Source organism: Mya arenaria, chromosome 13 (assembly GCF_026914265.1).
Source record: "Mya arenaria isolate MELC-2E11 chromosome 13, ASM2691426v1".
NCBI lineage: Eukaryota > Metazoa > Mollusca > Bivalvia > Myida > Myidae > Mya > Mya arenaria.
Genome location: NC_069134.1, coordinates 24722601 through 24750587, shown reverse-complemented (window position 1 = coordinate 24750587; position 27987 = coordinate 24722601). Strand labels below are relative to the sequence as shown.

The 27987-nt window shown below is 36.1% G+C and overlaps 4 protein-coding genes across 4 annotated transcripts; 2 read left to right on the top strand and 2 right to left on the bottom strand.

The window, feature by feature from the left end:
• Positions 1-632: 632 nt before the first annotated feature.
• Positions 633-7959, bottom strand: LOC128214847 (uncharacterized). Its single transcript, XM_052921526.1, has 2 exons — positions 7785-7959; positions 633-7489 (listed from the first exon to the last, which is right to left on the bottom strand). The coding sequence occupies exon 2, from the start codon at positions 7218-7220 to the stop codon at positions 1401-1403; it is 5820 nt and encodes a 1939-aa protein (XP_052777486.1). The 5' UTR covers positions 7221-7489; positions 7785-7959; the 3' UTR covers positions 633-1400.
• A 49-nt stretch (positions 7960-8008) lies between these two features.
• On the top strand, positions 8009-15544 carry LOC128214214 (serine/threonine-protein phosphatase 6 regulatory ankyrin repeat subunit B-like). Its single transcript, XM_052920564.1, has 2 exons — positions 8009-8132; positions 12947-15544. Exons 1-2 carry the CDS (start codon positions 8036-8038, stop codon positions 14752-14754), a joined length of 1905 nt encoding a protein of 634 aa, XP_052776524.1. The 5' UTR covers positions 8009-8035; the 3' UTR covers positions 14755-15544.
• Positions 15545-17259: 1715 nt separating this feature from the next.
• On the bottom strand, positions 17260-22439 carry LOC128214737 (probable 60S ribosomal protein L37-A). Its single transcript, XM_052921361.1, has 4 exons — positions 22346-22439; positions 21614-21749; positions 19238-19322; positions 17260-17384 (listed from the first exon to the last, which is right to left on the bottom strand). The coding sequence occupies exons 1-4, from the start codon at positions 22346-22348 to the stop codon at positions 17303-17305; spliced, it is 306 nt and encodes a 101-aa protein (XP_052777321.1). The 5' UTR covers positions 22349-22439; the 3' UTR covers positions 17260-17302.
• Positions 22440-22446: 7 nt separating this feature from the next.
• Positions 22447-27394, top strand: LOC128214736 (F-box only protein 4-like). Its single transcript, XM_052921360.1, has 6 exons — positions 22447-22966; positions 23686-23897; positions 24220-24437; positions 25492-25740; positions 26321-26487; positions 26767-27394. Exons 1-6 carry the CDS (start codon positions 22619-22621, stop codon positions 26848-26850), a joined length of 1278 nt encoding a protein of 425 aa, XP_052777320.1. The 5' UTR covers positions 22447-22618; the 3' UTR covers positions 26851-27394.
• Positions 27395-27987: the final 593 nt, after the last annotated feature.

Sequence of the window (27987 nt, the reverse complement as noted above, 5' to 3'; positions counted from 1 at the left end):
TTGTTTTGGTTTTGCTTGCAATCCTGGTTCAAAACGTTCGATACATGTCTGAATAGCTAACAACACATCCATGTTGATATTGTAATTTGTAAATCCTACTTTCAATTTGAAAAAAGACCGAACATTTCCGAATGTTTTTTTTAATTGTTATTTTTTTATAAAACATATTATGCCTATCAACTGGCGTAAAGTAATTATTTAAGAAAGGATATAAGAATAAATATATATGATTAAAAAAAATGCCATTAAAAGTTTTCATCCAATTTTGGATGAAAATCTTGTGGTGGCAGTGATTACTGTACTGCAAGGGAAGTAACACTGCGCGGAGTTTGAATAGTCGTATGTTATCTTTTTCTTTTCTGTATATATTATTGTACCGGACCGCACTATGATGTGATGATCGTTGGGGCCAGCGAGTAGAACCAATGACAATACCATCAGTAAACAACAAAGAACAAAGTCAACTGCCCAATGGTCTGTCGATTTATTTGTGTGGTAAATACTGAAAATACAAAAAATGATATCTACTAAAAAACACATTCTCAACAATATTTCTGGCTTTTACACATATTGAATTAAAATAGTTTTACATAAAAAACCAAAAAATCCAAAATACAAGAAAGGACCAAAAATTAAAGGCCTACGGACGAAATTGACCAAGGTACGAACATGTTTAAGTACGAATTAACACAAAAATTAAAATAACAAAATATGGGCTAGAAGAGCCTTTGCTTTCAAAATAAAGTGGCCAAACTATCAAAGAACATGAATAATTATTATATACTGCAAAAACTTACACCATGCATCCCATGGAGCCGAATATAAAGGAACGAAAGATTTATCATTCAGCCACCATTTACAGTACGTCAGCAAATGAAAAAGCGGGAGACAGAGCAGCGGAAAGTTAAACAATTACCCAAAAGTTTGAGCGCAAAGATCAATGAAAATACTATCAAGAGTTACCTCCCACTAGCGGACACCACACTCCCCACCTGATATCGAAGATATCACTTAAGCAACTAACAATAATTTTCCTCAAAAATGTACCATAAAGTTAATCTGGACTTGAAAAAACAGAAAACCAAAAAATAAAAATACAATCTTTATATAACAACTAGTCTTTACAAGGAGGTGGTCTTCAAAATTAGTAGAAGTAAAGTTACACTATACTTGCTTGTATAGATACAAAACAATTTTCAACAAAAATAACAATTTAACAACATGTGCATGTAACTATAAGACATGTAAGGTATTAACTGTTCAATATACATACAATCATGAAGTTTATTGATTTATCTTGCACTGAATATTTGCGCAAAACTGTTCTTTTACTGTTCAAGTATACCAATTCACTGATTCAGTCTGTTCACAAAATTCACTTCACAACAATAGTTACAAATTTAATGCCTAACCAGAAGTACTGTATTAACTATAGGCCTAACATAAAATGTTTGTTTCCCATCCTTCACAACACAAATCTCCACTTTACGTATCTTTCCATCACTACTAGGAAATAGTCTACTGATCCGACCTAATGGCCAATAGTTTCTAGCAACTTCATAGTCTTTAAGCAGAACTATATCATTAACCTTTACAGGTGTACAATCAGACTGCCACTTAGTTCTAGTCTGCAGTGACTGAAGGAATTCTTTCCTCCAGTGTAACCAAAACTGATTCGCAAGAAACTGTACACGTTTCCACTGGTCTTTATACAAAGATTTTAGGTTCATGTCATCAACAGGTTGTTGATCTGTATCTATTTTCATGGTCAATAGGGCTGATGGAGAAAGGATTTGCGGACAGTCAGGGTCAGAGGACACTGGAACAATAGGGCGCGCATTAACAATTGCACTAACTTCCGCCATAAGGGTAACAAGAACATCATGGGTAAGATTGTGGGTGTTTGAGAGCATTGACTCCAATATCCGTCTAGAAACCCCAATCATACGCTCCCATACCCCTCCCATATGTGAACTGCAAGGAGCGTTAAAGATCCAAAGGCTGCCCGACTTAGACAGGAAGTCCTTAACCTGGCCGTTCTCTACATTAATTGTATGTACCCCAATATGATCGGTAGCTCCAACAAAATTTGAACCCCTGTCAGACCGAAAAATCTTGACCTTTCCGCGAATCGCAATGAAACGACGGAGTGCATTTACAAATGCAGAAGAAGACATTTCATCTACTACCTCAATATGTACAGCGCGTATAGACAGACACGTGAAAAGCACTGCCCAACGTTTTGATGTGGCCTGTGAACTACGTGTTCTACGAGAAACAACCTGCCAAGGGCCAAAGACGTCAACCCCTACATTAGAAAAAGCGGAGCTCGGCTCTGTTCTCTCTGCTGGCAAATCTGACATTTTTTGGGTTTCAAACCTACCCCTGAGTTTCTTGCATGTCACACAGTTAAAAATGAGTGAAGAGATAGCCCGTTTACCACCTATAATCCAATAACCGGCCTGTCTGACTGCACCCTCAGTAAACAAACGTCCTTGGTGATGTACCGACTCATGAAAATGCCTAATGACCAATTTTGTAACATGACCAGTAGCAGACAAAATAACGGGATGTTTTTCTGCTAAGGGTAAACTACTCCGACGTAGACGACCACCTACCCGGAGTAACCCCATATCGTCAAGAAACGGATCCAACTGTAGCAACTTACTGTTAGCACTAATTGAGCTTTCTGACCTCAAGCAATCTATTTCTGACTTGAAACTTACAAGCTGTACTTCTCTAAGTATAACTATGGTAGCTCTAGAATTGCTCTCTAAAGAACGAATGCCTGAACAACTATGCCAACCTCTACACTGAACAAGTTTTTTAAACGACAACACAATGTGTACAAGAAAACCTATCGCCAACACTAACTTGGTCCATGAAGAAAAATTCTCAAATCTACATGCCCCTAAACAACTTTCTTCCATAACTTTGGTTGTCATGGCAACTATACTAGTACCTCTAACTTCAGAGTCTGACTGGGGGTTGACAAGTGGATAAAACTCTGGTAAAGGTTCGCCTTGTACATTTAGAAATTTTGGACCTAAAAGCCAAATGCTATCATTAAGCTGAGCAGGACTTGCACCACGACTTCCAATGTCTGCTGGGTTTTTGTCCGAAGGAATGTAATTCCACTGTTGAGGGGAGCTAACCTGTCGAATCTTCTGAACTCTATTGCTAACGTAAGTATAAAATCTACGAGATTGATTGTTAACGTACCCCAACACAACTTTGCTATCGGTGTAAAACCGTACTTTATCAAACTTAACCCCTAGGTTTTCTGTAACTAACATACAAATCTCTGTCGCTAAGACAGCAGCACAGAGCTCTAAGCGAGGAATTGTGTGACTCTTTGAGGGCGCTACTTTAGCTTTTCCAAGAACAAAACTTGACATTTTAGAATGGTCGTCAATAGAACCAACGACATACGCTACTGCAGAAATTGCTTTTTCTGAAGCGTCTGAGAATATTTGCAACTCAAGTTCTCGCATATCAGACAAAGACACTGTGAAAAGTGACCTAGGTACTCTAACACACTCCAGATCATTCATACTGTTGAGCCAACGATACCATTTGGTTTCAACTTCAGGGGTTAATGGTTCATCCCAACCTTCATCACTGGACACTACGTCCCTCAGTATCAATCTACCTTCTAGAATAAAAGGAGCCAAGAAACCAATAGGGTCAAAAATGCTATTAATAGTTGACAAAATACCCCTTTTTGACAACGGTTTATCTTGTACCTGACTTGGGAATAAAAAGCAATCATGGTTCAAATCCCATACTAACCCTAAACTGCGCTGAGTAGGGAGACTATCTAGGTCAAAATCAACCTGGTTCAAATCCGAAGCCAAGTCCTCCTTTGAGAAGTTTTTCATGACGTCAGGTGCATTAGACGCAATCTTATGAAGACGAATGCCAGATTTAGCTAAGCTTGACTGAGTGCGTTGAAGCAAATCAGTTGCCTCTGAGACAGTACTACATGACCTCAACCCATCATCATAGAAATCTCTCTCTACAAACTGAACTACATCGCTATCAGATTTCTCTACGGCCTTTCTTAACCCATAGGTAGCTATAGCCGGGGACGGACTGTTGCCGAATACATGCTTTCTCATACGATACTCTATAAGAGGCTTTGAAGTGTCATTATCCTCATGCCAAAAGAATCTCAAGTAATTTCTATCATTCTCATGAACACCGAAACAGTAAAACATTTGTTCTACGTCTACCGAAACTGCAATTAACTCACACCTAAATCTAAGGAGAACACCGAGAAGACTATTGGTCAAATCAGGGCCTTGCAGTAGTACTGAATTCAATGAAACCCCCTCATATTGTACTGCCGAGTCAAAGACCACCCTTATCTTATCAGGCTTTTTCGGGTGATAGACCCCGAAGATGGGTAAATACCAGCATTCTGTAGCATTGTCTAACTCAGGTGCTTTTTCAGCATGACCATTAGCAAGCAAATTGCCCATGAAATCAACGAAATGTTGTCTTTTAAGGGGGTGTTTACTCAAGTTAGTCTGAAGACTTTTAACCCTAAGAAGAGCCTGCGATCTGTTGTTAGGGAGTCTAGGCCTAGGTGTTTTGAAGGGAAGGGGGGCTGACCACCTATCATTTGAATCAAGGACAAACTCTTTGTCCATAATGGACAGGAAATTACGGTCATCTACTGACATAGACGCTTTGTCATCATGACGGACATCAAGAGCGAACACAAAATCGTAATCATATGCTGGCACGTGATTACGATCAACATTCAATGTACATGGTCTAAACAGAGTATATCTACCATTGTCTATTACATACGTGGAGCTGCACTCAGACACAAACTCATCCTTAGATTCGGACACATGTATTTTGCTACTACATGGCGGAAGAAGCGAGGCTCGCCCGTCACCCACAACATATGTTTTCTTAACATTGACATCTGGGACTATGTGAGCATTTCCTAAGCAGACTTCGCCTATTACAACCCAACCAAGGGGCAGACGCTGTGCAAAAGGGGAGCCTTTCGGTCCTAAGCGTTGATCTAAGACGTGATGTATGTCTGTGATGTCTCGGCCAAGCAATAACAGCATGTTTGCATTGCTATCTATTTCTGGGATTAAATGAGCTATATCTGACAAATGTGGGTGATTGGCTGCCACACTCGGGATAGGAATTTCATTCCTATTACTAGGTATGTCCTGACATTCTATAACAGTGGGAAGATCAAACTGTACACTTCTGTCAATAGATTCAACAACCAAATTGTCTAATTCTCGACCAGATTTGACAGAAATACCATTACATGAAGACATTGTATATTCAACAGATTTTCCAGTTATATTAAGTAACTGAAACAATTCTGGTTTTGCTAGACACCTATTACTTTGCTCATCAACAGTAGCATAACATTGAACATAATTATCTGGATTATCTTTAGTGTAAACATGTACAAGCATTATCTTAGCACAAGATTTTCCAACAATATCATCACCACAAATTTCAGTACATTTACTAGCAACTTTCTGCTTTTGATCTGTGGATTGTCTGTCATTTCTCCCGGCAGATGAATACTGTCTCTCCCCACCATGCTGCTTCTGTGAATCTTTACAATTACGGGCCTGATGATCTCCAGAATAACACTGATAACACAATTTATTTTCAAACAGAAACTTTTGCTTTTCTTCTTCAGACATACACTTGAATTTTTTGCAATCTGCAAGAGAATGCGGAGCACCATTATGCATTAAACACTTATCACGCGACACACTAGATTCACTATCATCCTGAATTCCTGTTTTAGCGGCTGCTACGCGACCATTGGTTGTTGCTCTCTGATACAGGATATCACGAGTCCTATGTTGACTTGGTTCCTTCGTCTTCTGGGTTTCGTAGATGAAACTCGGGTCATTGTATATAACACTGAACTTTTTCACAAAGCTCACGAAAAAGTGAAATGGCGGGAATGGTACAGAATGGTTTTCTTTATATGTTGATGCGTGAGTGATCCATTTTTGCTGTAAGCTGTGAGGAAGTTTGTTCACCACAGGGTTGACTCCAATTGAAGAATCAAAGTAAGACAGGGTCTTGTCGTACTTTGGGTTTGACATAAGTCCTTCGATCTCTTGTAAGAGGTCTGATAAGTCATACAACTTGGCTCTTTCTTTATTTGTTAAACTTGGAAAAGAGTGCAGTCTATTTGTCAGGGAATTAAGCAAACTTTCAGGAGCTCCGAATCTTTCGTCTAATCGTAGCCAGATTTGACTTAATGCCTCATCTGAATCGTGCAGGTACGCTGTTCTAAGGCTTATTGCATGTTTCTTGGAAACAGAACCTAAGTATTTTATTAACAAATCAACCTCTTCCCTGCTATTAACAGCCATCTCATTGCTGACTGACTGAAAACTTGCTTTCCAGGCTTGGTAGTTCTCACAGGAGTCGTTGAAAGTGGTCAACCTCGACAAGATCAGATCCTTCCTTAAGAGAAACTGTGCTGTGGCGTTAGATTCAGTGTTCGGTGTTTCTTTCTTGGACGTATGGAGAATGTTATCACCCATTTGACTGTTGAGATAGTTACGAACTTTAGAAGTAGGATCTTCTTCATTGATTTGAAAATCCGTAACTGAACCCTGCTGAGAACCAAACATCAGATTGGTTAGTTCACTTGCCTCTGTGGCGAGTGCCGCTGCTTCTCGTTTCAGTTTTAAAAGTTCCAAATCGGCATCAATGTTTGCTTGTTTTTTCTTTAATTCTATCTCTTTTTCAGCAAATTCAACATGCACCTTAGCTGCCTTTGCTTGGGCAGTTTTCTGAGCCACTAAACTATGAGTTGAAGAATCACTGGGACACTGTGACATAGTGTCAATCTTTTCTGATTTGATTTTCTTTATTGTTCCCAAATACTCATGGACCCTCTGTTCGACATCAACAAAAGAATTGTCCAATCTTGTAATTTCTCTTTCACTCTCTTCTATCTTCATTCCTTCTAAATATTTCATGTAGACGGCGTATGCAGTTTGTACACCTTGATGTAACCCTTTACATTGTTCTTTACACTTATTTAGTACAGAAATTGTACTGTTAATGGACAGGCCACTATTTCCTGAGATATATTCTTCTAAAGCTCTTACAGATCTGTTATATTTGCCAAACAGTTCTTTACTACGTTGTTCATACAATTCCATGGCTTTAGGTGTTTGTCTTCTGACACTTCTTGTTTCCATGCGGGAATAATATTTCCATATAAACGTGATGATACACAGTTACTTGTGATGATACACAGTTACTTGTGATGATACACAGTTACTAGTGTGATGATACACAGTTACTCGGCTTGCATGTAACCTGAGCATGGTTATTTACTATACCGGACCGCACTATGATGTGATGATCGTTGGGGCCAGCGAGTAGAACCAATGACAATACCATCAGTAAACAACAAAGAACAAAGTCAACTGCCCAATGGTCTGTCGATTTATTTGTGTGGTAAATACTGAAAATACAAAAAATGATATCTACTAAAAAACACATTCTCAACAATATTTCTGGCTTTTACACATATTGAATTAAAATAGTTTTACATAAAAAACCAAAAAATCCAAAATACAAGAAAGGACCAAAAATTAAAGGCCTACGGACGAAATTGACCAAGGTACGAACATGTTTAAGTACGAATTAACACAAAAATTAAAATAACAAAATATGGGCTAGAAGAGCCTTTGCTTTCAAAATAAAGTGGCCAAACTATCAAAGAACATGAATAATTATTATATACTGCAAAAACTTACACCATGCATCCCATGGAGCCGAATATAAAGGAACGAAAGATTTATCATTCAGCCACCATTTACAGTACGTCAGCAAATGAAAAAGCGGGAGACAGAGCAGCGGAAAGTTAAACAATTACCCAAAAGTTTGAGCGCAAAGATCAATGAAAATACTATCAAGAGTTACCTCCCACTAGCGGACACCACAATTATAATTTACTATAATTACTTCCCTTGTCTGTAAATTGGCCATTTGTATAAATAAGAAAAATATGAATTTTGAAGAGGCCTATCCTGACACAATTGGATCCGTGGCGTTAGCAGCACGAGCTGGTGACGAACGGTCATTAAGAAAGCTGCTTAGGAATGGTAAGAAATATGGTACAACCTGGTGTAGCCACAATAATGTGCGTTTAGGGAACTTTTTTAACATCTGGATACAGTATTCATTTTGTTCCCCAAACGCCACAAATCAACTGAGCAGTACCAATGTAAAATATATTCTTGAACTGTCTCTCCACAATACTTAACACTTCACTGTTAAATTTAAACACAAAAGTTACACATTAATTATTTTAGCCAATACCTTTTACTTAATACACTGGAGTTTTTTATGAAACACACATAATTAGTTTAATTTAGATCGACTTCTGTCAATAAAGCATCGCCATTTTGAAACCATCTAGCAGGTGCCCGTTATCTTTCCGCTCAATATACTTAGCGCTGGGATCTGTCATTCTTGGCTAGGAAAACAACAAGTGGGATATGGACGCGTGGAGTCGCCAAATCAAAAATCGTCAAAGACTCTGAAGCGGCTATTTTATTGGACAAAACCTGGTGAAATTTTAATATTGCTAATAAATTGTTCATTTTTCAGAGAAAAAATAATAGCTTTTCTATTTTAAATTGTCTGTTTATGCATACTGCATTGGCCGATATATCCCTCTTGAGAAGACATGATCGAGAACCTAGTTCTAGCAGTACCAGAGAGGTAGAAATGCATCTGTAGTTTTTGGGTCAAGGAAGGTTGATTTAATGAAGCTTTGAAATATTTCCATTTTCCTATTTTTATTAAGGTGGTATAGAGGTTAGATATGTCTTATTCTTTTAACCTCCGTGGTGGATCCGTGGTCTTGAGGTTACACGCTTGACTATCAATCCAGGGGTCGCAGGTTCGATCCCCTGTCGCATCACTGGTGTTTTTGTCTAGACTCGTTTATAAGATGGGGTCAATTTTTAAAGCAAATCCAGCACCTGAATTTCTCCATGTCTGTGGTAATGTTTAAGCTAAACAGTCAATTATCAACTAAATTTGTTGGAAGAATATCACCGATTTAATGTCAACGGTGATCTCTCTTCTAATGTGGAAGTAGGTTAATATTAGAACAACATTACGCGGTCAAGGATTTATTTTATTTTTTCGTACAGCCAAAGGTTCATTCATATTTGTAGTAAACTCAAATATATTGGCCATGATTTGAAGGTTCTCAGATGAAGATCATTGATTATTACTTTTCCGATGGTATGGTATGTTCTAACCAGCCTTAACGCAATTTTGGGAGTAAATGGGGTTATACTGCCATGGACCTATAAACCATGGATTGGTAACTCTCATCTGTGTTAATGCGATAATCTCAAACTCACGCGTGCAGCAGGATTTCATTCCGAGATCTTACCGTGTGATCATTTTCGAAATGTCCGACATCGGCCGAATATATACATGTAGGAAAACATTAATTAAAATTGACTCAAATGCGTGGTACATTCATTTGAGTTTATAATAGTCCAATGGAATCTGATTAAAATCACAGTTATTAATTATAATTAAATCTATAACGAACAAGGCATTATTAGCAGAGTTGGTGGAAATAATCGAAGATCGCCGTTAATCACCGATCGGAGATTCGGCGGAATTTTCCGATAATTGCCAAGCGCGCGCTAAGGATTGTGGGTAAATTATTATTTCTTATCGTTTCACCGATATGGGGCAGTGGCCAATCCATGCTTTATAGGCCCGTGATACTGCTGACCTAATTAAATACAAACCACTGCCATACACCTTTGATGTTTCAACAGCTCGTGCTGTGACGTCACAAATTGTACCGTTTGATCTGCAGCCGACAAACACTACACATTCCATTACACGTGTTAATAAGTTAAATTTTTGCAGGTGTTTGTTTGGATTGCAGTTGATGGGACCAAAATTAGGAGAAATAAATAACCATTGATGATTACGGATAATTTAATGTATATTGAGCGATTGATGAAATGTGTATTGAAGCATGCCAGTAAGTCTGCATGATATAAATCATTAAAAAAAATAATAAGTCGTGGGGCATCCCTCACCCACAGCTCAGATTGCTGATGAAGAAGACTAGTATTGATCCTTAACAGTATTAACATAAAAATAAACACAACACTTATGTTCACTGTGGTCCAGAACTACCTCTTCTACTAGTACACTTCATCTTTTGTTAAATCTAGTGCTGATATTTTGTGAACACCTTCTGCAAAGCTTTCATCCACTTTTTCATATGATTCACTGCTTACCCTATTTCAACCAGCATATTTAAGTTTAAAAACATAATTTCAATTAAGGTACATGTAGTTAAATCAAGTGCTGTTAATATTTCAAACACATGTGCAATTAATGGATTGACAGGATATTTGTTAATATATCCTGTGCGTATTGTTAAAACACTATTAACAATTAAAAGGTGACAAATTTGAACTTAAAAGATAAATGTTACTTTGACTCTTGACTCAATTTCCTGTTTCAATAAGCGAGGTACCCAGTTTTGATAAAAGGGAAGCAACTACAACAGATTTTAAAAGAAGTTCTTTTTAAAGTTGATATTTTCACTTCTTAGTAAAATGTTTTCACAATTATTTCACTGCTATTTCACCGAAAAGCATGAAAGAAAATGTTGATTACATGTATACTTTAGAGGCAGCCATTAAACTCACTTTTTAGCCCAAACTGCACAAACTGTTTATTATTAAATACGTTGAATATTGATCACACATATGTTCAGAATCAACAAAGAACATAACTTGCTCAAGAAAAAAGATTTGTATCCCTCCACAAATGTTGGTCTCGATATCATAATAAAACATAAAATATTTTTTAGGGCAGGGGTTCAGACCTCTGGTGTTGTTTCAATAGTCTTCATTGGAGTTTAACGCTGAACTTAAATTGATATGAAATCAATGTTTTTTAACCAGGTTTTCAACGAAAACCGGGTTATTAGAATGAGGTTATCGTTGGGGCGGACGGGCGGGCGGGCGGGCGGGCGTCAAACATTGGTTTCTGTTCAATAACTTTAGTTAGCATTGATAGATATTGATTAAACTTGGTGTGTAGGTAGCTTTAATGGGAAGAGCTAGCTTGGGATTGCTTTTGAGGGGGCTAAGGTCAAGGTCACTGTTACTAAAAATAGAAAAATGTTTTCTGTTCAATAACTTTAGTTAGGATTGATAGATATTGACGAAAGTTGGTGTGTAGGTAGCTTATGTGAAGAGCTAGCTTGGGATTGCTATTGAGGGGGGAGGGGTTAAGGTCAAGGTCACTGTTACTTAAAATAGAAAAATGGTTTCTGCCCAATAACTTTTGTTAGCATTGACCGATATTGATGAAACTTGGTGTGTAAGTTGCTTAAGTGAAGAGCTAGCTTGGGATTGCTTTTGAGTTTGGAGGGGCTAAGGTCAAGGTCACTATTACTTAAAATAGAAAAATGGTTAAGGTCACTGTTACTTAAAATAGAAAAATGGTTTCTGCCCAATAACTTTAGTTAGCATTGACCGATATTGATGAAACTTGGTGTGTAGGTAGCTTATGTACAGAGCTAGCTTGGGATTGCTTTTGAGGGGGGTTGGGCTAAGGTCAAGTTCGCCTGTTACTAAAAATAGAAAAATGGTTTCTGCCCAATATCATAAGTTAGCATTGATAGATATTGATGAAACTTAGTGTGTAGGTAGCTTTTGTGAAGAGCTAGCTTGGAATTGCTTTTGAGTGGGGAGGGGCTACGGTCAAGGTCACTATTACTAAAAATAGAAAAATGGTTTCCGCCCAATAACTTAAGTTAGGATTGACAGATATTGATGAAACCTGGTGTGTAGGTAGCATGTGAAGAGCTAGCTTGGGATTGCTTTTGAGTGGGGAGGGGCTTAGGTCAATGTCACTGTAACTTGAAATAGAAAAATGTTTTTTGCCAAATAACTTTTAATAGCATTGATAGATATTGATTAAACTTGGTGTGTGGGTAGCTTATGTAAAGAGCTAGCTTTGGATTGCTTTTGAGGGGGGTGGGGCTACGGTCAAGGTCACTGTTACTAAAAATTTAAAAATGGTTTCTGCCTAATAACTTTATTTAGCATTGATAGATATTGATAAAACTTGGTGTGTATGTAGCTTATGTACAGAGCTAGCTTGGGATTGCTTTTGAGGGGGGTGGAGCTAAGGTCACTGTTACTAAACATAGAAAAATGGTTTCTGCCCAATAACTTTAGTTAGGATTGATAGATATTGACGAAATTTTGTGTGTAGGTACTGGTACTAGTAGATTATGTGAAGAGCAAGCTTGGAATTTCTTTTGAGGGGGGTGGGGTCAATGTCACTGTTACTAAAAATAGAAAAATGGTTTCTGCTCAATAACTTTAGTTAGCATTGATAGATATTGATGAAACTTAGAGCGAAGGTAGCTTATGTGAAGAGCTAGCTTGGGATGTGGGATCAAGGTCACTGTTCCTAAAAATAGAAAAATGTTTTTCTGCCCAACAACTTAGTTAGAATTGATGGATAGTTATGAATCTTAGTGTGAATATAGCTTATATGAAGCTGCAGATTGAACTTGCTCATACAACAAATTAATTGGCTATAATTTCTGATTGCCCATAACAAAAACCTGGTTTCGTCGCATTGCGGCGCTTCTAGTTTTAGATTATATGGATGATGTAAAAATATTCAGTTAATTATACAAAGTTTCAATGGCCTTCATTGAAGGAAAACACTGTACTAAAACTTATATTATAGAAATGTGATTGTTTTATATTATATGGATGATATAACAATGTTTACTTACTCATAAAAAAAACATCTACAATTATGAAGATACATCAACATACAAATTATGGGGGTAATAATTAACCCGCTTTTAAAGCCAGTTCTATATGAACTTTTTCAGGTCGACCTGCAGATGTTAAAGACAATCGTGGTTGGATAGCTGTGCATGAGGCAGCCTACTTTGGCCACGACAAATGCCTCAATCAACTTCTTCAGCGGAATATAGCATTTGCTACGGCTGAAACATTTGAAAGTCAGACACCTCTGCATCTTGCTTGCAGTCGAGGCCATGCTGCCTGTGTCAAGATCCTTCTTCAGACAGGGGCTGATCCAAATGCTGAAACAAAAGAAAATTACACGCCGCTGTGGCATGCTGTTTCATGTAATATTGATTGTGTAAAGCTGCTTGTTGATGCTGGTGCTCTTGTCAATCATCAAATCTACACAAAAGAGACTGCACTGCACAGAGCTGTTAACAAAGGCAAGACAGATATAGTATGTTACTTGATTGGACAAAATGCAGACATTACGTTACGTGATGAAAATGGGCTCACACCATTATTTATTTCCGCACAAATGGGAAGATTAGGTTGTGTAGAGGCCTTAGTCAATAAGGCTAAAGAGAAGGGAAACAAATTTCTTAAGAAGTATGTAAATACTCCAGCTGCGGATGGAGCAACCCCACTTTATTTGTCAGCACAAGGGGCACATTTGGAATGTCTTAAAATACTGGTAGATAATTATGCTAATCCAAACATACCCGTCGATGTCGAAGATTTTAATATTTACCCATTTCAAGTAGCACTCTACGGATCAGCACGTTTGAGGAAGAAAGCAATTGATTGTGCAGAAATTCTTGGCAGTATAACCAACATGGCCGTGTTCAAATGGTCAAAGTATGCACCACAGGTTACAAGAATTTCAAAGTGCTACATGCACCCTTTGACCATTGCTTTGGGTACAGATCAGACAGGCCCAATGAAGTTATTGATGAATTTGAAAGAAAAAGCAATTCATGACTTCTTCAAAGATGATACAATTCCTGTTGATGCAGAAATGAAGACAAACATGGAACCCGCTGTTATATTGATAGTTAATGGAATGGGTCAATGGTTGTTTGATTACATGGAAAGAAGTTCCATTGAAATCTCGATTAGACGTGACTTTCAAATTCAGTTCCTATTGTGCAGGTTGTGTTGCATGCTAGGAAAGTATCCTTCTTTCATTGAAGATTGGCTAGAATATCACCAGATAGTTGACTGTACAAACAAATGGGCAGTGGCTAAGACTGAAATTATGCTGGCAGGGTTACTTAAATACTACAAGCCAGAACCTTGTGATGATTGTAAAGACAACAAATATGACTTCTGTGTTGAAAACATAGATCTGAGGTTGTCTGATGAAGACTCAAATCATGATTTGGAATACTTTAGAAATCCTCTTATCACCGGAGCACAGTATGATGATGAACCAGTATATGAAAATCATGAGGAGCTGCTCGCTCCCTTGATGGAATTGAAGCACTTGAGTCGCAGAGCCGTTGTCCTTAATATGATGCACAGGGGCACATTTACACAGACTGGTATAGAATCACTTGACATTCCTGTGCATATGAAAGAGTACATATCCCTGACTGATATTGACCATCCTATTCAAAACTTGCATCTTCGTGCCTCAAAAGAAGCACACAGAATAGAGAAAGAAATTGACCAGTTTTTAGAACAGGAAGACAAAGATGGAGTAATACCTAGAAGCCCTGTGGAATATGAGGGTAATCCTACAGCGAATATTAAACACAAACAGGATATTTTCTATATGGAATCTGTGGTCAAGAACTTTCTTCAAGACCCCACAATGTTTGCGTGGGTGCCGGATCAGTCAATGATTGAGGAAGACATGTACGTTGCAAATGACAATGAGGACAGCTAAAGAGGACAGGATCTCGCAAGAGAGCATGTGGGTAGATTGACCAGAAAAATAGACATGTAATGTGTTCGAGGTCATTAATGTACAGTACATGTAACACGGAGTTGTGAAGTGTCTCTTTGTTGAAAAGTTCATTTCAACTCATTTGTTAGTTTGAAATTTAGTGACCATTTGCATCAGAAGCGAAATGGCTTTTATTGTGCAAAAACCTTAAGTTAAAAGAATGACATTTACTTCTTTTTGTTATGTACAGTTCTACATTATATTATATTGAGAGCGCCCTACAAAAATAATATGACTGAAGAGGTATTTTTGTTATAGAATAAGGTTAGAAAATGGCTGATTATTCTGATGAAGAATTAGCTACAATTTATTGACAATTTTGTTCAGTATGTAATGATTGAATGAGCAAGAAAACACCAACAACATGTCAGTCATAAGTATATATCGCATATATAGCCTAGGGTAAGAATTATTATTTCTTAATTAAATCCTGTTCATTTCAGAAGTTCTTTTTTTTCTCTAAACTTATAATTTAAATTTCACCATAGACATGAAAATTTGCATCAGATTAACCTATGTTTTTTCTTCACATGTTCTTCATCTCATTAAGTGTCTGGAGGTTTTAGACATAAAGTTTTATTAAGTGCTGAATTGTTCATGCTTGGTAACGGATAGAAGACTGTAACTATATATTCCTTCAGTTGCTGAAGCATATGTTGTGTACATATGAAAACAAATAAAAAATGTTAAATAACTAATTTGCATGATAAACAAATTTCTTATTTCTTATTAAAGCTTGAACAGAACCAGGATTTATAAGCTTGCACAGTTACTTTTTTCCACTTTTCCAGTAATATATATAAGCTGATGAGTACCTGTAAACCTCTCTTATACACCAGTCAGGTATTTCTTCTAGTGCTCTCATTTTTTAAATAGCACAACCAACATTGAACCAATTATATGCTCTCAAGTTCGAGGATGAACAAAAAGAATTGGTCAAAAGTGTACAATTCAATGGCCAGAACTATAGAATATTGCTTCAGGCCGTCGATTGAAATTGATCAATATAAAATTACCATTTAGGACATTTTCAACAGAGGATTATTGGTTCTCCTTTTAAACCATTATCTTTAGCAATCTTCTTGCCAATGCACTCCTCTGTGATTAAGAGGACATAAGCTTTAAGATATCACTTGTAATCGAGTGTGTCTCACCCCGTTGGTAAGCCGGCTTCGGACCCATTTTGGGTGATATCCTGTGTTGAGATTAGGTATGCCAGTTTCCACTAATGGAGCATTATCCAGTCATGAAGCAAATTGGTGACATTGTTTATGGGCTTAATAGAGAGGTTGCGAAACAGGACATATCACGTCAACTTGTATGTGTAACTACAGGTACAAATGCCTTTGAGATATGAAGTCCTTTGCAATAATTATCTGTAAACTTTTACTTTCATATACAAATCACTGTCCTCGTGCTAACGTACATGCAATTCTATTCTTGTACAATGAACACGTATGTTGATGACGTAGTGTACACAAAGGAGTCTACACATAGCAACATAGGTACAATAAGTTCTTCCCAACCTCTTTATAGTCTCAGTCAAGTTTGATTGTGCGATGATACACCTTAGTAACTCCAGAGTTTGCCCCTTTTTCACACAAAGAAGGCTTGTATCAATGATGAATTTATTACTTGATCATGGCAAAAGCTGACTAGTGTTTGTTGGTGTCTCTGTCGACTCCTTTTAACTTCAGAATTCCTCTAATCGGAGGTGTCCCCTTTCGGGGACCACTTACCGGTACTGTTTATAATAAAGGTCACCTTGGTCTGGACCCTTTACCTATTGACTCTAAAATAAATACTGACCATCAGCAATGTGCATACCAAGTTAAAAGAGTTTACACTCAATCATTTAAAAGTTTAATGATTGCAAAAGAAAGCCATTGTTTCAGATCAATGACATTTCTATTAAAAGTTCAACCAGACCCAAAAATCAATCTGGTGAACCAACTGACCATGACCAATGTGCATACCAATTGTGACGACTTCACACCAAATTGTTCAAAGTTATCAATCAATAGCAGACAACGATGTCTGACATGCTTTGGAGGTGACAAAACAAATTGAGTTTATATGCGTGCAGCCAATTACTCCAGTGTTTTATCCAATCAACATTAAACTTATTGACAGCCTTAGTAGGCATTATGTCAGGGTAATACTTGATCGTGGTATAAACTGCTCAAGTAACACCAGAGTTATGCCCCTTTAATATTGCAGAACTCGCTTACAAATTGGTTGTGCTATATAGGCAGATGGAAGTGGTCAATGTTACAACTGTGTACTCTTGCACCAAATGTGTAATTTATTTCCTTAATGATCTACCATTGATACTTAGAGAAGGCCTATACTGAAATACTGATGGAGCAATTGCCCACAAGGGTACACATCAACTTTTGGTGCAAGTTTGCTTTGTTCATTAACTAAAATATTCAATTGCAAGCCTTTGTTTTTTTCTCTTTTATTTTCCTATGTACAGATAAACAGGTTATTTGGTGGCAACGGCCGCAGATGGAGCTGCAGCACCAGACCTGCGGGGCTTGGGGACTGTACCTTCCCGGAAACCATTCCTGAAATGAACAAAAAACATGCATATGATATGTACATTCATCAGGTCTCTTGCAGTTACTGAAAGTGGAACTGCTTCTATGCTACTTGAAAGGTTCTTGACTTTCAGCACTCATACCAGGGGTTTATAGATTTTAAGGTGCAACAATCATAAGTCACATTTTCCAATGAATAAAAATTATAATAAACTAATAAATACTACGAAGCCTTCGTCATTTACACTGGTTCAGCTGCAGTCAATGAAACAAGACTTTAAAATGATCAAGCACTAATTCTGGCACTAAAGCTTGACATCCAAATCTTTCAACTACTGGTAGCCATGCGACATAAAATATATCATTTGTGAAAGACCGGAAAGTATTTTATAGTACAGGTCTTTTACTTATTTCAACCACTGCAACAGCAAAACTAGGGGAATATGTAATTGCTCAGAAGCATAATCTGAATCAAGCTAAACCTGTGATAGAGAACTGCATGTGAATGCACAAAATAAAACACTTCTTTTTAAGAATTAAGGGGCAAATTGAGTAGTTGCCATTCATATTTAGTTGACCAATAATAAGATTAATGAGCTGGAAACCAACAGTTGCAAAAATAGCACTGGTCAAGTCTCTGAAATGTGTTAAGTATTTAGAATAAATGATCAGGCATGCTTGCGTTTTTCAAATCACTAATCATAATATAAGGCTTTCGATTTCTCATGTACTTTCACAGTCCTTGAGCCTGTCAGGAACCAAACAAAATATGAAACAGTCAGAAACCAAGGCCAACAAAATTAATACTTCTGGTTCAGGCTACCTGACCCAACTGTGGCACACAAAATAGTTTGGTAAGGGTTACATCCTTATCAAAAGCATTTACATGTAGGGTAGAAAGACCAACCAAACCATATTAACTAGTAGATCCATAGTCCGACATAGTCTAGCAATGTCGAAAGCTAGCTTGACCGACTGGTCGTGTTCAAAATCAGTCAAAGTGTGCCAAAATTAGGTCTTGAAAGAATAAAAAGCAAAATATAACGGTCAAAATGCTGATGCTCGTTGATAACGATTCAGTTTTCTGAAAATATGACTTATGTTTGGAAACCCGAATGTACTATATTTAGTACAAACCTTGACACACATTCACTGATTGGCTAGCATATTCAGATAGAGGTTTTTGGGCGAGCACTTGCCAAATTTACAATGTCTCATCAAATACTTTTTGTAAAATACAATAAGCTTGTTTATTTCTTCATTTAACTTCTCATTTTGTTTATGTTTGCAAAGTTATTGTCTTATGTTGTAAGAAATGTGAGTGATGCAAGTTTAAGCATGAATGCTATAATCTTAACCAAGCATACATGTGGGGATCCCAAGTTCGGGTTATCCACCGACAAAAATGATAATGGCAGTAAAAAAATGAAGGGTAAAGACGAATCAAAGAAGTAGACAGGGTATGAAAAGACTAAGCAAAACAGAACGTTTATTCTAAATGGAAAGATGTGTTCAGTTGGATATATTACGACCAAGAAGAACGTTATGTAACGTATCAATTTTTATGGTATAACATGTTTTACACTTTGGTCTACTAAAGTTTAGGTCAGGTCTAGGAGGATTTCAAAGTTAATAGACTACTGGTCCAGCTCTCGAAAAAGTGAAAATCGAACCCATACAGGCCTTTTTATTTATTTATTAGGCTGTTTGTAAGAACATGGTTGCAATTGACTAGTGCATAATGGTTACCAGTTTTACTTGGCCAAAGCCCAGAATTTCTTGACCAACATAAAGTCAGAATCAATTCAATGAGTCAGGCAGGCTATTAGTTATTTACTATTTACCATCACTAATATCAATTGTTAATTTAAATGACTTACCTAAACCTCCTGTGGACATCCTTCAGATAGCGCATTCTGCCTGTGCCTGTGGTCCTCCTGCGCTTGGCCTTTACACTCCAGTTGTCTAAAAGAATTTGGACACCATTTTTAATCCTCATTCAAAAACCATTCTCAACTTTTTACGCCGCATGTATCATGGTAAAATGAACACCAAGTTAGGATTGTAATTCTGTAACATAGAAGTGTAATAATTGTCTATTAACTACTAAGGATTTAGTGTTAATTTTTTTCTTGAATCAGTCTGTGCATTTAAAAAAATATTTTTAAAATTTTGGTTTTATAAAATAAGCGAAAACATGGGCAATCAAAAGACCCTTGGAGTTTGGTCATTTATATCAATAATGCCAAATATGTACACTCCAGTAGCACTGGAATTTCTTCAGGCCCAAGAGATTTTACAACACTCTGGTCTTTAAGCTTGTGGATTTCGTGTAAACTGGGGACTTCATTAGAAATCTATATCTACAGCAGCCAAAATGATAAATAATAATCACAAATTCTTCAAATGTCAAACCACCCAGTGATATGTTATGATATTCTGGCATAATTATTGAATTCATCAGTGTCTTTTTTACTTGATAAAATTTAGGATTGTGTTTACACTTGTAATTCACCTAAATTGTTAGTTTTTTCCCCCTCATAATTCAATGTCTTTAGAAAATTGATATTCTTCTGTTAGGGTCAGTGAGGGTATGTTATTGTAAGGCTTAGGCTAGGGGTTACTAACAACAGTTTAAGGCTGGTGAAACTTGATTCAGAGGCTCAATTTGGGAAATCCAAGTGTTTTGACATACTTAGTTCAACAAAATAATTTTTTCATAGTACTTATCAGTTGAGATCAGAGTGCAATTATACATTTATCAGTGTTTAGGGTATGTAGGTTTTTATGTTCCGTATCTGTATTTATTCAAATACATAGAAGGACCAGGTCTGGCATTAGCCACAATAATGTGCATATATAGGGAACATTCTTTAACATTTGGATATTCATTTTGTTCCCTAAACGCCACAAGACAACTGATCCATACCAATGTAAAATATATTCTTCGACTGTAACTCCACAATACTTATCAAATCAATGATAAATAAAAACACAAAAGCTACACAATAATTATTTTAGCCAAAACCTTTCTCATACTTAACTTAAATATTAAATAAAATACAAATAATTAGTCTAATTCAGATCGACTTCTGTTAATAAGGCATCGCCATTTTGAACATATCTAGCAGGTGCCCGATATCTTTCTGCTCAATATTCTTAGTGCTGGGATCTGTCATTCTTGAATAGGAAAACAACAAGTAGGATATGGACGCTTAGATTCGCCAAACCAAAAATGGTGAAAGCATCTTAAGCGGCTGTTTATATGGACCAGTCTGGCATACATCTATTCTGTGTATTTTTCAACTTCTCTGCGCATAATAAAGCGCACATTGCACAAGTTTGCAAATGCAAATGAGTGCGCAAAAACTGCCAGATCAAGCAATATTGCCCAATTGGTCAAGTTTCACCAGCTTGTTTAAGGCATAACACAGTGGTAGTCTAAAATAATAGATGTGTTATACGGGATTCTTCCAATCCCTAACGTCTAAACGGGAATGTGCAAAAAACGGGGGTGTTTTAAAAATATTGTGAAGTGAAGTATATTATGGTTGAAATTGATCATAAAGAGTTATATTCATATTTTACCATGTAAGTGAAATGTTATTTTGCACTAAACAAGCATTTAATGCATTAAAACAAGTTTTTTACCTTTCCAATAAAACAAAAGTTGACTGACACAGACAACAATTATGCGAAGGGGAACAACTCGATACAATCGTAATACTTCGGCCTCCTCCGACAAAGCTTGAGATAGACCTTGTTATACAATCGTAACAACTCGGCAATGGCCGAAATCTTCCGGGCGATTTAAAACTGTGCCCTAAAGCCTTGCAGGTGCCCTTCATGTATATATCGTTATGTTTTGACAGAATGAAATGAAGAAAAGCCGTCAAACTCATAATTAAGTTGGATATTTATTTTTTGTGTACGGAACTAATATAAAATAACATTATCTGGTATTATTTCATGTTTTTATGATATTTTATAGACGCTTTATGCTTTAACTCGGAATCCTGATCGGAACAACTTCCCACTTTTGATACTAAACAATTTGTATGTGAAGGATTTGCCATATCAAAAATCTAAAAAAAAATTGTCAACGTACAATTATTTGGACTAAACACAGTGGCAGACCAACTGTAAAAATGCTTAATTAAATATCATTAAATACAACTAATTAACTGTAAAAATGCTTAATTAAATATCATTAAATACAACTAATTTCTTATGAACAGCCAATGCCAACCACTTACAGTTTCTTAAGGTTGCACTAGGGTAGCTGCATGATGCACATCGTTTCTTCTGAATGTGATATGCACGGCGGCCACAACGCCGACACTGGGTGTGGGTTTTGTTGTGCCGCTTTCCGAAACTGGATGTACCCTTGGTCTGAATAAATAAAGCATCACACGTAAGACAAAGAGTTTTTTGCTCTTCAATATTCGGCATCAGATGTAGGACAAGAGGACTTTGCTTCACAATATTCAATCACAAGGATGACAGATCAATCTATGATTGCATAACATATTAGTTTGGTGACATTATTTCGCATACATTCACATCATTTTTTCTAATACCTGTCGAAAATAAAAATTGCTTAGACCAAAATCTAGATGACAGTCATAAAAGTCATATAAATTCGCGATATTTTCTGTGGGACTTTTTCTCAGTATTTAAATTCATTTAACAACAACAACAACAATAAATATAATTAATCTGCAACTTTAAATACACAATCATTCATTTGTAAAAGAAAACTTCAGTCATTGTCGTTAAAATATCAATCTACCATACTAAAGAAATCTGGAAAGAGTAGTACAATTAATTTTCATCTTGCAACCCAACAATCAAGTTTACTGATATATCAGTTGACAGGACTTATTAGAAACAAATTGAACTTTCAGTTTGGATTAAAATAACATGAAAATTGTCTATAGATTGAATGATGGAAATGGATTTACTACTGATGTTTATGTACAACATACCATTTTGTTCCAGTTGGGATAGAAAAAGGAAGTACCTCGCTTTGAAATGAAAGTAGGGTCGAAAAACCGGAAGTGCAATCGTTGTGAATGTAAACAAAACGAGTATGACAGGTTTTCCGGGACACGTTGGAAGTTTCTACATGACACTTTAGTGCGTGTTAAATATAGTATCACCAGTTTCCAAATGCTATAAAATGGGTTCTTCTTGTATTATATTCATTTTCTACTTGACCAGAATAGACAAAACGCCATTTATTAAACACAATTCGCAAAATGATTGGAATTCAATCACTTCCGTGTTTTGAACAGTCAAGAATGGATTCGAAGTGTCCTGGTGAGTCCGAGGAACAAACAGAGCAAACGATACAAGAAAAAGATTCCTACAGTTTTGGAAACACTGGAAATTTTAGTGACGGAGTGCTGCTTAATCAACAGTCAGCATATTATTTCAGACATCTTATCAAGAAGTATAAAAAACACATGGGGGAGGAATTAGGAACTAGCAGTGTGTGTTCCGGTGGCTTACAGCAGTATTTGATTAAGCAGCATGAGCGCCAAGAGAGACTCAAGACTGAACAAGACGAAACAACACAACATCAGTCAAAGTTTGAGTGTTTACGTGTAAGTAATTATTGATAGTAAATAATTTTGTATAATGTAATTTAAAAATTACACATACTGGTACAAAAGCTTTTAAAGCTGCACTCTCACAGATTTACCAACTTTTTTATTTTTTGTCTTGGAAAGAGCAAATTTTTGGGTAAATATCTGTAAACCAATGATATAAGACTGCTTACAAAAAATCAGATCGCAGATTTTCATATTTCCGGTAGAAAATTAATGTTTTATGGCTTAAACCGTTACTACCGGTTTACAAAAAATGCATAAAACATCAATTTTTGAACTTAAATATGAAATTCTCGGTTCAGCAGTCTTATATCACTGGCTTTCATGGATTTTTGCAAAAATTTGCTTGTTCCGGAACAAAAAATAAAAAAGTTGTCAAAACACTCAATCTGTGACAGTGCAGCTTTAACATAACTACATGTTCATAAATTTTGAGTGTTTCAAAGCATTTTTTTGACAATGAGAAATGCAATGGGACAGATCGAAATAACCAGACTAAACTAATTTTGATAAGTGCTTAGCACTCTTAGAGAATTTATTCACACAATTTGCATGTTATCCCATTTAGAAAACACTTTAAAATATATGAAATACACAGTGTACAGTGTATATAAATGTACATTTTCTGTTGTTTTATCTCAATTTTTCATTGATGACTTCAGTATATGTTGTACTTTAATTATGTACATTTAACACATTCTTATACATTATAGGTTGATGTGCGCCTTCACATATTTTCTTTCCTAACGGCAACAGAATTATGCAAGGCTTCCCAGGTATGCCGAAGCTGGTATGATATTACTGAGGACAATCTGTTATGGGCTGGCCTACTGGAAAGGGATATTCCTAAATGGGATGTTATTGGCCATAATACCAACCCAGCAATGTACAAAGAAGTTGAGTCTGAATGGTCCAACAAGGAAATGTAAGTTATCTAAGTCAATTTAGTCAGTTTGTCATTTACGGTAATATCAAAATGTATCATTTGTTCTAAAAAAGTTTGTTTCTTCAGATACTGAAATGAAATAGATGATTTCAAGTCTTTGATTGTTATTTGCAAAATTGCAAGACAACCTATCACATCTTTAATAAACTTTTTTTTACAGATGTCTGCTGTTGTGCAGTTATACTCAGCTAGAACTATATATTCATATTAATTCAATAACTCTAAATAAATTCAGGTCTTGGGTGTAAAATACAACATGTGTATACATACTTTTAGGAAAATTATTATCTTTACATTACAGCTATTTGAGATGCTCCCCAGAGGTAAACACATTAATGCACCAGCAAAATGCCTTGATCAACAACTTAACAAGCATGCTGAGATATTTCTTTCCCAAGAAGACACCGATGTTGGCCATGTTTGGACCAGGGCTGGAGTCACAGACAAGTGGGCTGGTCAGAAAAATAATGAATGGCTCTATGTTTGAAAGTACTGGATTATTTCCTGGGAAATTTGATGGTTAGTATATATGTTTGCTGCACACTCACCTTTCAAATTGTTCAGATATTAAGACTATGTAATTTTTAAAATTTCTGAATTACCTATCTGTCTTGTAGCGTTGTGCGGATGATCGATTATAATCGACAATTGATCGGGAAGACCTCCGTCGGTGACAATCTATAGTGAAATTTGAACAATCGATTATAGAAACAAGGGGCGTAACCGCTACCGACTAATTTACTTATTTCTGGCTAATGCTAGTTTATGTTGAAATGTTAAGGGCTTACTATGTTAAGTTATGTACTCATGTTCTTATCAAGTAAATAAGTCACTACGGTACCTTATTACAAATTTTCTTTGTAATTTAACTGCTGAAGGATTGGTTCTCAAGTTCTCATGTTTGTGGTTTAAAAGTGATTTTTAAAACATGTTACCGTTTACTTCTAACCATGTAAGAATTTAGTTTTCTCAGTTTTCTGAAAGAAACTGTTCCTGTTAAACAGACACTGTTCTTGTAAAACATATAGAAAATTCAACTGCTTGTTATACTTGTTATTGACTGATTATTAATAAGAAATTGTTATCTTTGTGTTTATTTTACACATGTATATAATACTAAAATTAAGACAATAATTAGAGCCTGTGGTCTCATGATCTGTAATGGTAACTTGTAAACACTAAAAGATAGTCGCTTTCTGAATAAATAATGTAATTTATATAAAAGAATCTACAAACAATATTGTAACGGAACATTGGTGCTTAAAACTTGTGCATGCACTGTATCTGTTTGCCTTAAATATGATGAGCAAAGATAAATAAATAATAATTAAATCAATTAATAAATGATCCTTGATCGGTTTCATAAACCGATTATCGATAGTAATTTTTCTGTCCGATTTCCAACACTACTGTCTTGTAACCTTCATGGTATATGCTTTGGTCTTTGAGCCCCAATTTCAATACTTTAGATTTAGGACTTTATTGATGTTTAAGAAATTATACATTCAATTTATAAATAATGGTAGTACCATCACCTCACCAATTTACATTTGTCCACTGGTTATATCCCCAGGTGTAGGAGGAGGCATAACTCTCAAGAGTCCCGAAGGGGCCCAATTCCATTGGTCAGTGATGTACTCGGCCTCCAAAAAGGAGCGGGAGCAGTCCAACCGGGATAGATCACACAAACACAGGATGATGCGTGAGAGACGAGATAGTGATGGGAACGAGAGATTTGAACTTGTTCCAGCCGTACAGGACTTCTGTAAAACTGTGGATGGCTTCATTTATGTGGTTGATGCTACAGAAGAGGCACCTGCAGGTAACTAAAGAATCAGCCCAGTATTTAGGAAAGATTAAGTCACTTTTATTTCCTAACTTAAGTAATTTTACCTATTAAAGTAACTCACTGGTCATGTAATACAATAACTTTTACTTAAAATATATTTTCATTATTTGCATGTGTTGTACATTCTTATATGTTAACAAAACTTAATTTGACTATGAATTTTTTAAGTAAGAAATGACTTCAGATATTTTATGAATCCCTGATTTTTATAACAATTGTTAATGAAAAAAATGAGTCTACCATTACACAGTTTTTTAAAAACATAATAGTATTTAATACTGCAAAGACACTGCTATTAAATAAAGCTTATTAATTATGTCACATACTTTGTAACAAGCACAAAGCTAAATCTCAGCTTAAATTGGCAGCATGATGTCAACTTAAGATGGTTTAATTTAGTGACACTTGTGCGATCACACTGGAATAGACTAGCTCAGTCAGAAATGTTGGCTTCTCAGCACTACCAGGCATGTCAGCAGATATATATATATATATTGGATAGGGGGACAAAGCACATGTTGTTTCTGAGTTTATTACATTTTTTACCTTTCAGTGGAAACTGGCCTCAATGAGCTGGAAGCCATGTTGAGTGAGCGATGGTCAGCAACCCATGTCCCCGTGCTCGTCCTTGCTACAACCCTCGAGGCCACCACACCGAGACTTTCCTGCTTCGAAGTTGTAGAGAGACTCAAGTTGTCTCAGCTTAGTAGACCTTGGCAGGTAGGTTCCTTATTAATTATTTGATTATAGTACACAAATTGGAAATCAACACTTTCTTGCATAGTTTACAAGTATAAAGAATGGCATATAAACAAATGTAAACTAAGAATGTGTGCAGCTTTTATATGTTTGTAAAATTTAAGTCATTGGGGGATTTCAGTTATCCTCACAATGAAATCTTAAGCTTAGTCTGTGATATAATGATTTACATTGCTGTTTATTACATGTACATTACTTTGTTCTGTGGAAGACCGACTGTGTTTTTTGTTATTTATTCAGGTTCGTAGTAGCAATGTTGAATCCCTCGATGGACTGGTAGCTGGCTTCCAGTGGCTTGCTGAACAGTCGCAGAGAAAATATTAAACAATCAGTCAAGAAATACCTCACTGTTTTTGTTAATCACATGGTTGTTGATTTCCTTAGACTGTGAATTTACATGACTGTGTCGATCAACCTTTCAGTTGATCAATAGAAGGATTCTGTACTCATCAGTCGATAATAATTAATACCCCGGTACTTTAATAGCACAATATTTTATGATCAAATGACTTCAAACCAACAGCCTCCAAGTATGAGAGTGTGGAGTGAACAATCATATGGCATTATGTTATATATCATGTATGGAAACATGTACTACTTGATGATGTTAGTAAAACATTTCACAATATTTGTTCTACAGCAGTTACTTATTATAAAGTTGCCTTTAAGTAATGTCCATGTCTGTATAATTGTCTGTGTAATATAACATTCCATATATGATGTGTTTATAACTGTTTTTTGTCTTTCATATTTTCCAAATAATAAATAAATCAAAGTATGAAAATAGGAAAAAAAACACAATGTGATATAATTCTACAGTACTTGTTATTAGTTGAAATAAAATAATAAATACATGTTGAAGATTTTATCTTTTCTTCTCCAATATCTGCTTTTATAAAGTTTTCTATCTAAATAATTGTACATGTATTGCATATAAATGTATGTGTAATTGAATGCACATTGGCTTACCCCTGTACATATATGTTCAGTACATGAAGCTATCAAGGGTGTAATTAATTCAGAGAGAAGAGGATACCTATAGGACCAAGTGTTTCTATTAGTGGTTATAGCGGAACAGTAGCATCTCAAAACATATCCAAAAATATTTGGCAGAGAATTGTTTATTAATGTTATATTCCAGATTTTCACTATCAAATGTTACATGAACATATTGTTTTCCAGCACAAATTAGAAAATCTCCAGAATGTGTGAGATTTAGACAGGTGTGAGTGGGATTCTGGGCTCAAAATAGTGAATAAGTGAGACTTGACACGTGTACTAAAGTTCAGCATTTTGCGAAATAGAGTTTCCAATATTTTAACATATGAAGTCATAGACACATACCAATTATAATATTGGTTCCAATATAAAGGACATCAAATGACAATTGAACAGACTAAGCATCTCTTGGTTACCACTATTTGATGGAGAAACTAGTAAAACCCAATGCTTTTCAGATGT